The sequence below is a fragment of the Zootoca vivipara genome, chromosome Z2, assembly GCF_965207765.1.
Source record: "Zootoca vivipara chromosome Z2, rZooViv2.hap1.1, whole genome shotgun sequence".
NCBI classification, from domain to species: domain Eukaryota; kingdom Metazoa; phylum Chordata; class Lepidosauria; order Squamata; family Lacertidae; genus Zootoca; species Zootoca vivipara.
The window spans coordinates 25,324,824-25,340,606 of record NC_142585.1 but is presented as its reverse complement, the minus strand read 5'-3'; the positions used below and the strand labels follow the sequence as shown (position 1 = coordinate 25,340,606).

Below are 15,783 nucleotides of genomic sequence, written 5' to 3'. Positions count from 1 at the left end.
TCAATAGCTCTGGTTTCTTACAAATACATACCTGCACAAAGCCTGAATTAGCAGTCAAAGTTCAACAGAAAACACTAGATACTTATGTAGACATTGAGATATCTTGCAAGATCTCACTACGAAACAGCAACCAAAACGTTACAGCCAATGGATACAGTCTGTGATATAAAATGTCTCCCCTAGATCCACCACATTCAGTCATCACATCCACACACAAAACAAGCTTTAAAACTGCTGATGCTTGTTCTAATTCACATCTTTTGGTGGTGAAATAAGCTCTAAAAACAGTGGACAGGATACAAAAATGAAAAGGGGGAGGGGGCAAATCAAGTTCCTGGCCTGCATCACATTTATGTCTATTCCATTCTGTTTTTGCATTAATCTTAGATTTAAAAAATCAGCATATTTTTTAAATATTAAATTGGATTTTCTGTTAACCATTTCTGAATGTATTTTGATAGCCTTTAAAAGCCAAAAACTACATTGGAGCATTTAGTTATGCTGTGGATAACTAAATTCCTATCAGTGCATCCTGAAGCATGTCTGGATGAAACTAGTTTAGTGACCTCCATAAGGCTTTAGATATGCTTTTGTCAAACAGTCCCACCCACCCAAAGAAATCACATGGATAACTCTTTGGAAACTACATGAAATTTCAGAAGAAGTCTGTAATATGATGGTGGGTGGAGAGAAGTTAAACCGGGATTGGACCAGTGGAATTTCCTTATAAAGGTAAAGGTACCCCTGACCGTTAGGTCCAGTCGTGGACAACTCTGGGATTGCGGCGGTCATCTCGCTTTATTGGCCGAGGGAGCCGGAGTGCAGCTTCCGGGTCATGTGTCCAGCATGACTAAGCCACTTCTGGGAAACCAGAGCAGCACACCGAAACACCGTTTACCTTCCCGCCATAGCGGTACCTATTTATCTACTTGCACTTGACATGATTTTGAACTGCTAGCAGGGGTGTCACAATGGTGGAGCGGGGCGCCCCAGGCTCCACTCTGCGAGGGGCAGCACGGCGCCCCCTCGCCACCTCCACCGACGGCCGCCGCATGCACCCGCCCCTCGCCTCGCTGGAGCAGACAGGGCAGCTTGCTCAGCTCATGCTTTGATTCTTTCTGCTCGGGCGAGGCAATGAGCGGGCCAGAGAGGGCATCAGCGGCCCACCCGAGCAGAAAGAATCAAAGCGCGAGCCGAGCAAGCTGCGGCGCGGATTGGGCCGCTGACGCCCTCTCTTTCTGGCCCGCCCCTCGCCTCGCCCGAGCAGAAAGAATCAACGCGTGAGCCAAGCAAGCCGCGGCGCAGAGTGGGTTTTACAGGACGGCCCTGTAAAACTCACTCCACGCCATGGCTTGCTCGAAGTTTGCCGACGGCAGAGCTCCAGCACTGCTGCAGCTAAACCTGCTTCGTAGCACGCGTGTGCACAGTGTCCCTCCATAGTGACGTAGGGACATGTTCCTCCATCACTACGCAGCACGTCACTATGGAGGGACGCTGTGCGCCAAGGGGCTGGGTGCCACTCCCGGTACCAGGGAGCCTTGCGATGCTGCTGACTGCTAGGTTGACAGGAACTGGGACCGAGCAATGGGAGCTCACCCCGTTGCAGGGATTTGAACTGCCGACCTTCTGATCGGCAAGCCCTAGGCTTTATGGTTTAGACCACAGTGCCACCTGCATCCCAGGAATTTCCTTACATGAACCTAAACCACTCTTTGAAAAGACAAGTAAAAAAAAAATCAATGGCATTGTGGGAACCTACCTTTCTGACCTCTCTCCCCCATAAATCCTTGTTCTCCTGGGAGTCCTGGGAAGCCAGGGGGTCCTCGCTCACAGAGTCTGTCAACTGAAAGGAAAAGCAAATGCAGTTCAAGAACTAAGAGAACTTATGGGTAGAAGAGCCAAAGCTCAGTAAGCTTGCTCCATCTTCCATCCATCCATGTAAGACTGACAAGCTACTTAGAAAGCTGGTTCTTCTATCTCAGTATTGTCTACACTGATTGTCAGCAGCTCTCCTGGGTTTCAGACACGAGCATTTCCCAGCCCTACCTGGAGTTGGTATGGATTGAATTAATTAGCCATCTAAAAGCTTTGAGACTGCGTCTATTGAAGACCCAGCTAGCCATTGCTCAAATGAGTAGCATTTTAGCCAGTGATTTATAGACAGAAAACATTACTTACTGGGAGGAATGGTAGTTCCAGGGGGGCCAGGGGGACCAGGGGGGCCAGGTGAGCCTGGTTGTCCATCATTTCCAGGTGGCCCTGGTATTGGGATTCCAGGAAGGCCTTGATCCCCCTTCTGTCCTCTCTCACCGGGAAAACCAGGAGTACCAGGAGAGCCAACACTTGGAATTCCTGCAATGAGAAAAGATCTCAGCATCTTTGTAATTCAAAATTAGGACGCTTTTAGAGAGGAGCAAAGGGAAACCAACCAAGCAACAAAGCAAAGCATCTACCAAGAGGCAACTGTTTAAAATGGGTACTCCCAACAAGGGCTGGCAAGTAAGCGTTTCAGGCACATGGAAAGCATTTGGGTTGTACAGGTGTGAAATCTCACAGCTAAACACAAGGAATTTAAGCTGTATAAAAAAGAGAGAATGGAACACATTTGGGGGCGATGAAAGACACATTTAAAAAAATCAACTTGGGAGTGAGAGGGCTTCTACAAATACCTCTATGTAAAGCTTTTTGGTTATTATAATATACTTAAAATCAACTTGTGGGTTTTCTTTCAGCCCCCTGGTTTTGCCCAACACACAAGGAAAAGAGCCAAACTGCATGTGATATATAACAACAATAATAAATAATCATGACCACCAGAGAGGCCAAGGTAAAGTCTTTGCATCTAATGCAGCATAATTATAACCAATGGGTCTCTGCATAATGGGGACACTACATCATAGAAAAGCAGTAAGGAAGTTACAACATAAGCAGAAGGAAAGTAAGGCATACTGGGCATGCCTTGGCAACATAGTGCTTTAAATGTCAGGTGTAAATGTGGTCGAAGTAAGCACAGGAGAGAAACAAGAAGGACATATCAGAACCTTTGTTTGTGTTATTTATTCCTTGATGCATTATTTCACATTCTCTACTCTGTCAGTTCTGTTATAGCTGTAGCTTAAATACAACTTTAAAATAGCTTGTGCTTGTCTGATTTATCACTATGGGCTCGGGTGGTAAGAAGTAGATCCCAGGATTTTACCTTTAAGCAGGGCAGTAGGATCCTTGTTGGAGGGTGCTGGTGTCACGTTATAAAATATCTCAAAACAAAGGAACAGAATTCCTACTAGGGATGGGCAACTGATTTGGCCAAATCCAGAACAAAATCAGGGCGCAAATCCAAGTCAGCCCTAATTCCAGAACTGGCTTTGGGGAGAAGTTGCTTTGTGTGTGTTTAGTCCTAATGCTCCGGTCACTCAAGGGTCTTACCTGGTGAACCTGGGAGGCCAGGTGGCCCCTGTTGGCCTGGATATCCACGTTCTCCTTTGTCTCCAGGAATTCCTGGCAACCCTTTACTACCTTTTGGTCCCACCGTTGCTCCAGTATCTGGCCTTAGAATTGCCTGGAATATTCCATTAAAAGAAAGTTACACACACAGAAAAGGATAGAGATTCTATCAAGCTAAATTAGTATTTAGTTATATTTCACGGAGGTTGGGAGCAAACCAGTGGAGATCATGGTGTATTGTGAAAACTGGAATCATTTTTTAGCATACTGGAATAGATATTTACAAAGGGATGGTTCCTGCAAAGAGATAATAGGTCATCTTCAAAGAATCTGTAAGTATTATTCATTTTAAGACCATGCTCATTTTTATTTTATTTTTAAAGCTGTGTATGCAATATATTGGTATATATTTGTAAGGGTTTTTTGGCAGCGGCGAGGGTTGGTAGCCGATGTAATATACCACTTTGTAACATTTTACAATTACAACACAAAACATTAAAAATAAGTGAATTAAATGAACATAATCAACATGCCACAGGGGAACTTAAAGGAGGGGGGAAACAGAATGAATGGGCAGAAACTTACATGTCCAGGAGGACCAGGAGGACCAGCGTCACCTTTACTGCCCTGCCCAAAAATAAATTCAGCAAGTTTAATAGGAAAGCAGGGCCACTCACTTGACTATGCTAAGAAACAAGCTCCACTAAGCCCCCGTAGAATCACATAGATGGAAGGGACCACAAGGGTCATCTAGTCCAGCCCATTGCAATACAGGAATCTTTTGCCCAACATGGGGCTTGAACCCACAACACCAACTGAGCTACCAAGGCATGTCTCCTTAAGCTGACACTATTCCATCAAGCTAAAACAGAGAGAGCCAAGGCCATTCCATCGGCTTGCAAAGAACACAGTAACTTTTACATCCTCTTCTCCTTGAATTGCTGCCATTTTCTTGCCATTTTAAGAACTTTGCATTGAAGAAACTGATTCATTTTCCCCCTCCCTCTCAACTAATTTTCATTTGGTATCATGCCCTTTATATCACTGGTTCTCAAAATTTCCGCCCTCTGCAGACCATTCAAAAATAGTCAAGTATCTTCTTGGCAGACCACTTAGCCTAGAGACCTTCCCCTGACTTTCTGTGAGCTATGGCTTTATTCCTTTGAGGAAGGCAGAGCCTCCTCCCTCTGTCATTTCTGGTCCATCCCACAAACATTCCAGGCAGGCCACAAGGATCTGGGAATGATGAGGCTATGCCACATAGCTATGCCACTCTGGAGAGATGCTTTCGCAAGCTACCTGAACAAAACTTTCAAACCACTGCTGATCCACGGACCACACCTTGGGAGCCTCTAGATTGTGAGCCAACTGAAGAGTTCTTTTTAGCTCCAGAGTGGGGTGAAGATACTTCAGATAAACAAATAAAACGAGCTTTCCAATTTGCAAAACATACTCACTTTCTCTCCATCTCTTCCTGGAAAACCAGGTATACCACGGCCTCCAGGCAAACCCTATGATGGAGAGAGAAGGAATCAATCCTCGAAAAACTTAAAACGGCGAAAGGTCATTATAGAAGGAAGGAAGAAAAATGTAACAGACTCACAGGCAAGCCAGGCTGACCAGATTCTCCGTCCTTGCCAGGTTTTCCCTTTAAAATACAAATGTGTATTGAAAAAGCAATCAAGCCGCTTAGGAAGGACAAATATGCTACTAACATTGTGCTGTTCATACCACTTGCTAAGACAATATGAAAAATGTGACTTTCAGGAAGAATACCAACAGGCTAGCAACCCCCGTACTACGTATGGGTAATTAAAACAAGGACCAAGGCTGACAATGACAGGAGTGAAAAGCTCAACAAACAGATGGTGGCATGAATTCTTAGGGCAATGTAACAGACAAACAAACTCAGGCTCTATGTGAGTGTCTGGATTTAAAACAGTACAATGGGCTGTTTTTTAATCTTATTTTTACGAAATGAAAATTCATAATTGTTTTAACTCAGACCACACATCCTTTTCCTCTTGGTATGCCTTATTATTGACTTCAGAAATCACAGAGCTGTACCCTATATTACTTCTTCTTGGCAATTGTGACAACTTATCTTTTTTAAAAAAAACACCAACCTATGTTTTCTTTCATTTCTTCTTCTTTTTGTAACTTGTTTGTTATTAAAATTCAATTTTAAACATTCAGAAAAGGAAATACTCCCAGGCTGATTCTGTAATGTTTATCAATATTCCTTTTCTGCAAATTACCGGGGGATTTTTTTGGGGAGGAGGGGGAAATTATCGAAGTCCCTTTGATGAAGTAGAAAGTATAGTGTGGCCAAATAAATTACTGGCTTTCTAAAACAACAAGAACAAAAGGCAAGGGGGGGGGAACCCAGTGAATCTCTCAAAAAAAGAAAAGAAAAGAAGAGTTCTGAATATAAACAGTGGCAACTTGCGCACTGAGCTGTAGAAAAGGCACCCACAGAGCTACCATATACCTTCCCCACCACATAGGAATTAAGATTGTCATGCTTGTTTTCAGATGGAAATTATGAACAATAAATCACTTGCATTCTTAAGATGTGCTAAATTTACAGCTCATTCTTGACAGCTGACAGAATCCACAAGGATAGCAGTTTGGGGGGGATTCTTAGATTTTCTTACTACCATGTGTCTGATAAGAAAATAAATGAACAGTGGCTAAAGCTGGTTGTCTCAATATATATTATAATATTGCTGATGAACACGCTTCAGGAGGGGAAAAAATTGAAAGATTCCTTGGAATAACTTTACAACATCACACTCTAATCCAGTGCTCACAGTGTGGTTTCCATGTTTTGTAAAGTTAATGCTTTGTAAACATGGGCTTTGCAGCCACTTCTTACTATTTCAGCTCTTTGGGAGACAGTTTTGTGTGAGTCTGTTAAGGTTTCTTGTTATAATTTAAATATCTAATCTTCGTGTGGCAGAGTCTAATGCCTGTGAGTTTTGTGAATGCTTCAACAATTCTTTTATGTGGAGATTGTTAGCCCATTCTGTATCTATTGGATTTGAAATTGTGTTCTTATATCCTTTTAATTGTTTCTGTTTTAATTGTCTAATCACCTGAGGATGTTTCGTGGTAAAAGATTTGGAAATGAAATTAATAAATGTATTTACATCTTCTGGTCTGCCATGATTGGATGTGGCCTATCTGTAGGCCCCAGCCGCTCAGTGAATCACGTATTAACACCCCCTTCTCCCCAAAATAATGAGCCTTTGTAGGAGTGCGATCTGCTGGCCCAGGTGATCAGGTTTGTCCCTGTTAATAGTTGCCAGTGCTCACTCCAAGGATAGAACAGGAATCAGTCCAGATTATTAAATTAAATCCAGAATAAAAAACCTGCATTCTGGTGTGTGCCATCAATGAGGCCCTTCTTGTCCAGGGAGAACCACTGACCAACCCACTATCTTAGTGGAACATAGGAGAAAGGAAAATGTCTTACCCTGTATTTGGTGACCCAACCTGAATCCCCAAAGTTATACAAGGTCTGGAAAGTTAAATGTTGAGTTCAAAGAAGTTACTTACCCTTTTGCCTGGTTCTCCTTGCTCACCTTTTTCACCTTTTCCGCCACCGGGAAGACCCTGGAGGGGGGGAAAAAGAGAAAAACGTCAGCACCCGTGACAACAAAGATGTTTAGTGCAATTTGCTATGACTTCAAAAGTGACTCAGAAAGGAACTGACTTACAGGAGGACCTGGTAGCCCAGGGGGACCTATGGGGCCTCGGTCACCTGGAACGCCCTGCCAAGCATGGGGGAAGAGAGAGAAAAATGATATAGTTGAAAATAAATCACTGCCCTTGAGGACTTAATATTTTGCTCCAATTTAAGCTACTATGCCCCAGCAGGATTTATTTGTTTTCATTTGCTTTTCTATTACAGTTCTTCATTGGTATATTAACATTAGTAGAAAAACCGCTGCATTAAAAAAAATGATAAGAAAAGAAAAAAAAGAAAGAAAACTTCCTTTCGTACATTTCCCTTCCACTCCTATTTTAATATTTAATATGAATATTTTAATATTCATCATTATCTCATTTCATATTTAATATGTATGTCATTACCTAATCTAATACGCATGCACAATAAGCATTGCTAACTAGGCCAAGGATTGCTAGCTAGGCCTCTGATTCTCAATAAGATGTTACATTGTGAGATAGTATGCGTGTTGGGAACCTGTGTTACATGTACTATATAACAATTTGTGTTCTAGCTTATGAATTATATCTTTGTGATTTGTGTGTTAGCTGACCTTCTGTTCTGGTAAAAGAACGGCATCTTGCTAGATCATCAGTTTCTTAAAGCAACAAGTTCCCATAATTCACTATTATAAGCATATTCTAGAATTCATAGGGATTTACATTATCACCTAAATTGGGGCCCTTTGGGCCCCTGCTACACTATCCCTGCTTTCCTCTCTATTCCCAACCTATCTGCGTATTCCTGTTCTAAATTTTCCTCTCTCCTTCTCTTTATCTCATGTTGTAACTTACGCTGCTGAATAATGAGCCTCCTGCTAGATCGCTTGTCTTATGATGTTCCAGCAGGATTTAGAGGCATCTCCTATGTGAGGCGGGCTGCGTCCCTCTTTTCCGATACACTTCTCCCCTCACTCAGCAGAAGCAAACAACAACGGCAAGCGAAAACCACACCCAAATTAAAAACAATTAAAAACAGTTAAAGCAATTGAAGCAGCAGCCCCGCCTCTGCTTTGTAGCTGGTGCTGCAGACAAGAGATGTAGATTTGCTGCAGATGCAGCGATCACAGGAGTTAGTAGGTGGCCAAGCCTGCATTTTGGGCTGCACAATGTATGTTTGGAGGAAGTGCAAGCAAATGGGGCAGGCAGTGAAGGCAGGGGTTATTCACACTCTCCTCCAGACAATGGGCTGGATGGGATGGGGCAGTGTGGTACAGTGTGAGCCACTGATGCAAACCAGAGCAACCCATGAAGGTTGGCTGAAGGAAGAATGCCTGTGAAACCATCTTCCTCTCACTTACCTGATCACCTTTCTGAAACTCTACATCATTTGTTCTTTTCTGTTCGCCAAGCTGTCCTGGGGGTCCTGGGGGGCCTTGGAGTCCCTGCTCACCCTAATTCCCGCAGGAGACAACAAGGCATGTTAACGTCATTAGGCCACTCTCATAGAAGCAGTACCAAGAATAAGCAGAATCAAGGCCCAAACTCCACTTCCATGTCCCACACTTACCTTTTCTCCTTTTGGCCCTTGGAAGTTCAAGCCCATGTTGCCCTAAAAGGAATTTGAAATAATAATAATAATAATAATAATAATAATAATAATAATAATAATATAACAACAACAACAATAACAACAACAACAACAATAATATTAGAAACCCTAAGCACATGAGACTGAATGCAAACAACCAAACAAGGACAAACACTGTTAAAATATACTATACCTTAGGACCTGGTAGTCCTGGGGGGCCGGGAGGACCCTGAAAATGACAAACATGGCAGTCAATCTCCAGGACTACTTCTGTAACCCCACAAGATAAATCCATGCCGGCCTTCTGAGAAACAGAGCATTGGCTCTGTTGTTGCTATTCATTGTTTCTTTCCTTTCTTTTATAGTGACAAATAAATGAATAAATCAGGGGAAGGCAAGAAAAGAAAAACTCCACCCCAGGTTTATCACTTGGAATATACTTAATTGTGATGGAAGAGAAAGGGGTATTCCAGGAGAGGGCTGCATCCGCTCACAGGCAACATTTGGGGAGGGGGTGCACTTATTTCACCCACTTATCTCTCCTCCCCAGTTTTCCCCACCATGAGGGAAAACAGGAGGAGATATTGCAGGCAAGTTATTCAAATCACCACACTGCACTTGCTTTCCAAACTTCAATTCGAAACCTACTTTAAGGTGTCATTTCCCATTCCTGTTTGGAGAGTGAGCATGAACTATAGTTAGATAATTCATATATCATGGTAAACTGTGGTTTGCACTAAACATGAGCCCACAGCTTGCTCCTAATCACGTATACACACCGCCAAGTAAACATAGTTGTCTAGCAATCAAATCTCAGTGGCTTGGTTCAAGCAATCCTTCAAACCATGGTTTGAATTGTGCCACTGATATTTGATCCCTAGACTAGAATGCTTTGCACGTAGTAATGTGTATATGTGAAATGTGTATAGCCTGTTTCAGAAGAAGGCAAGTGGGATTCTAAATTCTGTATTTACTATACAGTGGTAAAGGTAAAGGTACCCCTGGCCATTAGGTCCAGTCACGGACGACTCTGGGGTTATGCGCTCATCTCACTCTATAGGCCAAGGGAGCCAGCGTTTGTCCGCAGGCAGCTTCTGGGTCATGTGGCCAGCATGACTAAGCCGCTTCTGGCAAACCAGAGCAGCGCACGGTAACACCATTTACCTTCCCGCTGGAGCAGTACCTATTTATCTACTTGTACTTGATGTGCTTTTGAACTGCTAGGTTGGCAGGAGCTGGGACTGAGCAACAGGAGCTCACCCCATCGCGGGGATTCGAACTGCTGACCTTCCGATCGGCAAGCCTTAGGCTCTGTGGTTTAGACTACAGCACCATCCGCGTCCCTTACTATACAGTGGTACCTTGGGTTAAGAACTTAATTCATTCCAGAGGTCCATTCTTAACCTGAAATGGTTCTTAACCTGAGGCGTGCTTTCGCTAATGGGGCCTCCTATTGCCGCTGTGCTGCTGGCGTGCGGTTTCCGTTCTTATTCTGGGGCAAAGTTCTCAACCTGGAGCAACCACTTCCTGGTTAGAGGAGTTTGTAACCCGAAGCATCTGTAACCCGAAGCGTCTGTAACCCGAGGTACCACTGTACTAATATAACATAACAGTGTAAGAGCTATTTTTCTGCAAATATGATCCCCAAACAACTCCAGGGATATGTGCAAAAGGGAGCCATATGGGCCGGGTCAAAGGTATGGTTCTTTCACATGCAAAACTCCATACATTGGACCTTTGATATAAATCCCTGCTCTTCACCTTCCCCAGGAAATTGTTACAGTTCACCCTAATGCAAACATGGACCTGTTGTGATGACCAGGACAATAGAAAGGGGCACAGGCAACCTGTTTGCCCCCACCACTTCTGAAACCACTAGTTCGGCAGCTACAAGCACTTTTCTGTCACCATATACTCATTCTGCAAGCCAGAGGAAGGTCATCAAGGAAACATACCAGCAAACCTGGGGGCCCAGGAGGACCAATAGGGCCCTGTGCTCCAATGGGACCTGCGGGGCCCTGGAACAAGAGAAGAAAAGAAAGAGTCAAACTGTGGGCAAGAGGAAACCCACAGCAAACTCCAGGGCAGGTATGAGCGACATGTTGCCTTCCAAGTGCAATTCCCATCAGTCCCAGCAAGCACAGCCAATGGTCAAAGTTGGTCCCATCAACTTCTGGAGGGCTGCCTACCCTTGTTATGCACTTATGCAGCTATCTCTCACTTGAGTCTCGGGAAACAGTGTTTACAATTCCCTCCTTTCTATTGTGACCAGTGATAATGGCTCCATCAGAGCTCTCCCCTTAGGAACCTCAGCTGCTTGCTCCTAATTTGTCTGTGTTTTTATTGTGCAGCAGGGAGAGGGTGACATAGAGTACACTCCTCAGGGAGGGGAGCCTCTGGTTTATTTATTATTATTTATTAGGGTTGGGGGATATCTGGTTTTCCACAGCTGTGATATATCACCAGCTAAACATTGCAATATATTGATATATCACAATGTCTGAAATAAGGATGTATGTAGAAGCATTGGCTGGCTCCACAGTTTTTCCCGCATCGTGATTTTTGCATAGCACACACATGATTCACAAAATATTGCAGGTTTAAAAATTATGAAACCCATTATCATGATATGGACTTCAAACTGGTTGTGGACAAAGTATTGCCTGGTTCTGTTACATATTTTACTGCCTTATATCCCCCCTTTTCTCTCAAAGGAGCTTTGGGTGGTGTAAACAGTTCCCCTCCTCCCAGGTGTATCCTCAACACAACCTTGTAAGGTAGGTAAGGCTGAGGGACAGTGAATGGCTCAACCTCACCCAGTGAACTTCATGGCTGAGTGGGGATTTGAATCCATGCCTCCCAGTGTCAAAGTCCGACACTCTAACCACTGCACCACACTTCTGTTCACAATGGACAGGAGAGGTTTAGAAAGGCTTTGACTTATTCAGCTCACACAGAAACAAATCAGTGGAACGAATGAATTGCACTGGTGTTTGGGCCCCTGCTCAATTCAAAGAACAGACCCACTAAAAATGAGCCGCTGATCTGGGAGATAAACAGAGCTTCTTGATGTGCTTGTACTGATGCTGGGCACAAAACTGTGGAACTGCGAGAGAATCAGATAGCAGGATGAGACACTGAGGCAATTGTTAGGACAAACTGCAAACAAAGCTGTTTTTTCTTTCAGAACCAACGTCCCGGGATCTCATCGTTTCCGAACAGAAACCTGCGAACTCCATTTCTGAACATGCGTTCTCTTCTGCCCATGAACTCGACAGTGTTTGCAGCACAGCCCCAGAAGCTCAGTTTGGCAATAAGCACCCCTACAACACACACTTTGATCTAAGAAGAAGAGCCTGATTTTCTGGTTAAACAGCCCTATGGATTACTTTCTGTAGCTCCCAGCTGCCACCTTGTGGCTCCTTCACACAACTGCAGCTTGAAAGCAGACTCCAAAATAGTACAGTACGTACAGTGGTGCCTTGCTAGACGAAATTAATTCGTTCCACGGGTCAATTCGTGTAACGAAATTTTCGTCTAGCGAGTCCCGGTTTCCCATAGGAATGCATTGAAACTTAATCAATGCGTTCCTATGGGCTCTGGGGGACTGGCGGCGGGGAAAGGCAGGCAGGCAGGCGCTTGGGGAGGGAGGGAGACCGCCGCCGCCCCCCGCCTGCCTCCCCCGACACGGAAGGCAACTTCGGACGTCTCTGAACTTGCCTTCCGTGTCGGGGGAGGCAGGCGGGAGGCGGCGGTGTTCCCCTTTCGCTAGATGAATGCCCTGATTTTCTGATCTGAGGTTTTCATGGCCACTTTCGCAAGACGAAGCGGTGGCCATAGAAAACCTCGTCGTATAGCGAGTCAACCTCCGATCAGAAAATCCTTTCGTTAAGCGGAATTTTCGTCTAGCAGGGCATTCGTCTAGCGAGGCACCACTGTAATAGGAAAATGTAAATCTGGGGACCTGTAAAGTTTGCTTTTACTTCAAAACAGTCCCCAGTTAATTTTAACACACCATAAACATATCACAAAGTAAAATGGAACAGTATAAACTGCAATTAAGTGATGTACAAAGTAGTATTATGTTTTTCTAGAACTTTGTTAGTCTAGTACATAACATACTGTATTTTGCTATAAAGACATTGCTCAGTTGTCTACCCTTTCTGATCACTGCCATGTTAGTTAATTTAACCATGTAAACTATGTCCCAACTCTTACAAGCCTATCTTCAATTGTAGAGAATCTCCCACAGCCACCAACCATCTGTGCAGATGTTAAAAGATGTATTATCATTTTGTTATCATTAGATAAAATATAACCAAAGAATTCAATTAATGAGTTTAACGGTAGTTTGAAGCCTGTTATTATTTCAATTTGTTTATTCTGTGTACCCAAAAAGTTTTTATTTGGGGCAGAATATCTCTCTCTCTCTCTCTCTCTCTCTCACCCACACACCCACACACCAGTGCTCTGTATATTCAGCACTTATTATTAACATTGTCATAAATGCAATTAAAGCTGTGGAGCTTACTTTTTTTTTTTTTACAGGCAAGACATCATAAAGTGACATCTTCATCAACTTACTGGTAGTCCTGGTAGACCTGGAAATCCTGGTTCACCCTTTTGTCCTGGCTGCAAAGATGTCAGTATCTCGCCTGGCTCCCCCTAAAATTGGGGGGGGGGATTTGGAGCAAGAAAAAAATACTCAACATATTATAAGAGAGTCAGATCAGAAACATTTATGTCTCAAAGTGACAATTTCTTTCTTATAGGAGCTTAACTGTGCAAAAGAAACCTTCCAACCATTTTTTTTTACTTAGAAATTTCCCTGTGGGAACTCATTCATAATATTTCTCTGAGCAATGATCTGAAGTATACAGTGGTTATGTTCAAAAGTTGTGGCTAAACTATAGTTCAGTATGACAAAAACAAGCTAAAGCACGCTTTAGGTTTGCACCCTCTTCCCACTTCAATCTTAACGATGGTTTGCTGAAACAAGCCACCTTCAAAAATCATAGATTGAAGATGGCTTGTTTCAAACAAATCATAATTAAGATTAACCAAAATTTGTCCAATTCAGATGATATAGAATCATAGAGTTGTAGAGTTGGAAGGGACTCCAAGGGTCATCTAGTCCAACCCCCTGCGATGCAGGAATCTCAGCAAAAGCACCCATGGCAGATGACCACCCAACCTCTGCTTAAAAACCTCCAAGGAAGGAGAGTCCACAACCTCCTGAGGGAGATTGTTTCACTGTCCAAAAGCTCTTCCTTATATTTAGTCAGAATATCCTTTCTTGTAACTTGAAGCTATTGGTTTGAGTCCTATCCTCCAGAGCAGGAGAAAACAAGGTTGCATCATCTTCCAAGTGACAGCCCTTGAGATATTTGAATTTGGCTATCATATCTTCTCCCGTTCTCCTCTTTTCCAGGCTAAACACCCCCAGCTCCTTCAACTGTTCCTCATAAAGCTTGCTTTCCAGGCTCTTGATCATCTTGGCTGCCCTTCTTTGCACATGCTCCAGCTTGTCAACATCCTTAAGTTGTGGTGCTCAGAACTAGACACAGAATTCCAGGTGTGGTCTGACCAAGGCAGAATAGAGTGGTACTATTACTTCCTTTGAGCTGGACACTATAATTCTGTTGATGCAGCCTAGAACAGCATCCACTTTTGTTGTTGCTGCTGCATCACACAAGTGATTCACACTGTTGACTCCTGTTAAACTTGTGGTCCACCAAGACCCCTAGATCAGGGGTCAGTAACCTTTTTCAGCTGTGGGCCGGTCCACCATCCCTCAGACCATGTGGTGGGCCAGACTATATTTTGAAAAAAATAATGAACAAATTCCTATGCCCCACAAATAACCCAGAAATGCATTTTAAATAAAAGCACATTCTACTCATGTAAAAACATGCTGATTCCTGGACTGTCTGCAGGCCGGATTTTGAAGGCAATTGGGCCGCATCCGGCCCCCGGGCCTTAGGTTGCCTACCCCTGCCCTAGATCCTTTTCACATGTACTGCTAGTAAGCCAGGTGTCCACCACCTGATATTTGCACATCTGGTTCTTCCCGCCTAAGTGCAGAACCGTACATTTGTCCCTATTGAAATTCATTTTCTTAGCTTTTGTAAAGTTGCAGTTTATCACAACCAGAAGCAAAAGCTTTCCAAATCTCCTCGTGCCTCATTCTCACCACACTAAACAGCCTTCCCCAATCTTGTCCCTTCCATGAGTTTTGCACTATATCTCCCTCCATCACTGAACATTGGCCATGTTGTTTACACGTTCTTTTGTACAATGCTAAGTTCAGGTTCTGTGATAATTTTGTGCTATGGAAATCATCGTTGTGGCCCAACACCCATGTTATAAACTCTTTTGAACAAAACTGTGGTCATCCCATAAATTCAGTAAAGAGTGCTGCGGCATCATCTGAATTGTAGTCTTAAATCTTAAATTTTCTGGTGCACTTCAGTCTGAGACGTACCTATTGGTGGGCACTCACTGTAAGTGAAAGAACTTTCCCCCAATGCTGACATGCAAATCTCTCTTGCTCCATTTTTATCCCCCATTTTCAACCACAAGAATGAGTTCTCAAAGTTGCTAGCTGCCAATAAAATGCATAATTAGACTAAATGTTATTGTTGAATGCTTGAGAATCAGCAGTGCATTCAAATGATAACTTACCTTCATCCCTATTAGGCCAGGGGGACCCTGCAGCAAAAAAAAGGGGGGGGGAGTAGAAGAAAAGAATTATGAATCTTCTATTAGATAGCAAATGCAGTTTCTTCCTTGCTTCAAATTGCAGTTCATTCAAACATACAACAGGTGGAGTCAAACACTTGAATACTGCCAAAGGTACTCTTTAGATTAGAAGAAAAGCCATGATTCAAAGAGCCTTGAGAGTTTGCCTCTAATAAGTCACTTGTAGCATTTACACAAGCTAAATGGAGCTTCTTTTTATCAACTCTTAGGGCTCAAAACTATGTGGGACAAGAGCACAATTCAAAGACAGGTCTCTCTGCCTTGAGGTGGATGCTGCAGTTTTTATATATGAAACACTTGAGAGGTCTCTTGAC

The 15,783-nt window shown here is 43.4% G+C and overlaps 1 protein-coding gene across 2 annotated transcripts in view; it reads right to left on the bottom strand.

Annotated features, from left to right (window-relative positions):
* COL4A5 (collagen type IV alpha 5 chain) overlaps nucleotides 1-15,783 on the bottom strand; it is a 131,777-nt gene that overhangs the window by 54,729 nt on the left and 61,265 nt on the right. For both annotated transcript variants that reach the window (XM_035101939.3, XM_088664626.1), the window contains exons 8-21: nucleotides 15,392-15,418; nucleotides 13,292-13,372; nucleotides 10,663-10,725; nucleotides 8,901-8,936; nucleotides 8,687-8,728; nucleotides 8,478-8,570; nucleotides 7,167-7,220; nucleotides 7,006-7,062; nucleotides 5,048-5,092; nucleotides 4,902-4,955; nucleotides 4,030-4,071; nucleotides 3,427-3,559; nucleotides 2,179-2,352; nucleotides 1,760-1,843 (exon numbers count right to left, since the gene is read on the bottom strand). In XM_035101939.3, the coding sequence (XP_034957830.1) occupies nucleotides 1,760-1,843; nucleotides 2,179-2,352; nucleotides 3,427-3,559; nucleotides 4,030-4,071; nucleotides 4,902-4,955; nucleotides 5,048-5,092; nucleotides 7,006-7,062; nucleotides 7,167-7,220; nucleotides 8,478-8,570; nucleotides 8,687-8,728; nucleotides 8,901-8,936; nucleotides 10,663-10,725; nucleotides 13,292-13,372; nucleotides 15,392-15,418 (985 nt within the window). The remainder of the gene's footprint in view (nucleotides 1-1,759; nucleotides 1,844-2,178; nucleotides 2,353-3,426; nucleotides 3,560-4,029; nucleotides 4,072-4,901; nucleotides 4,956-5,047; nucleotides 5,093-7,005; nucleotides 7,063-7,166; nucleotides 7,221-8,477; nucleotides 8,571-8,686; nucleotides 8,729-8,900; nucleotides 8,937-10,662; nucleotides 10,726-13,291; nucleotides 13,373-15,391; nucleotides 15,419-15,783) is intronic.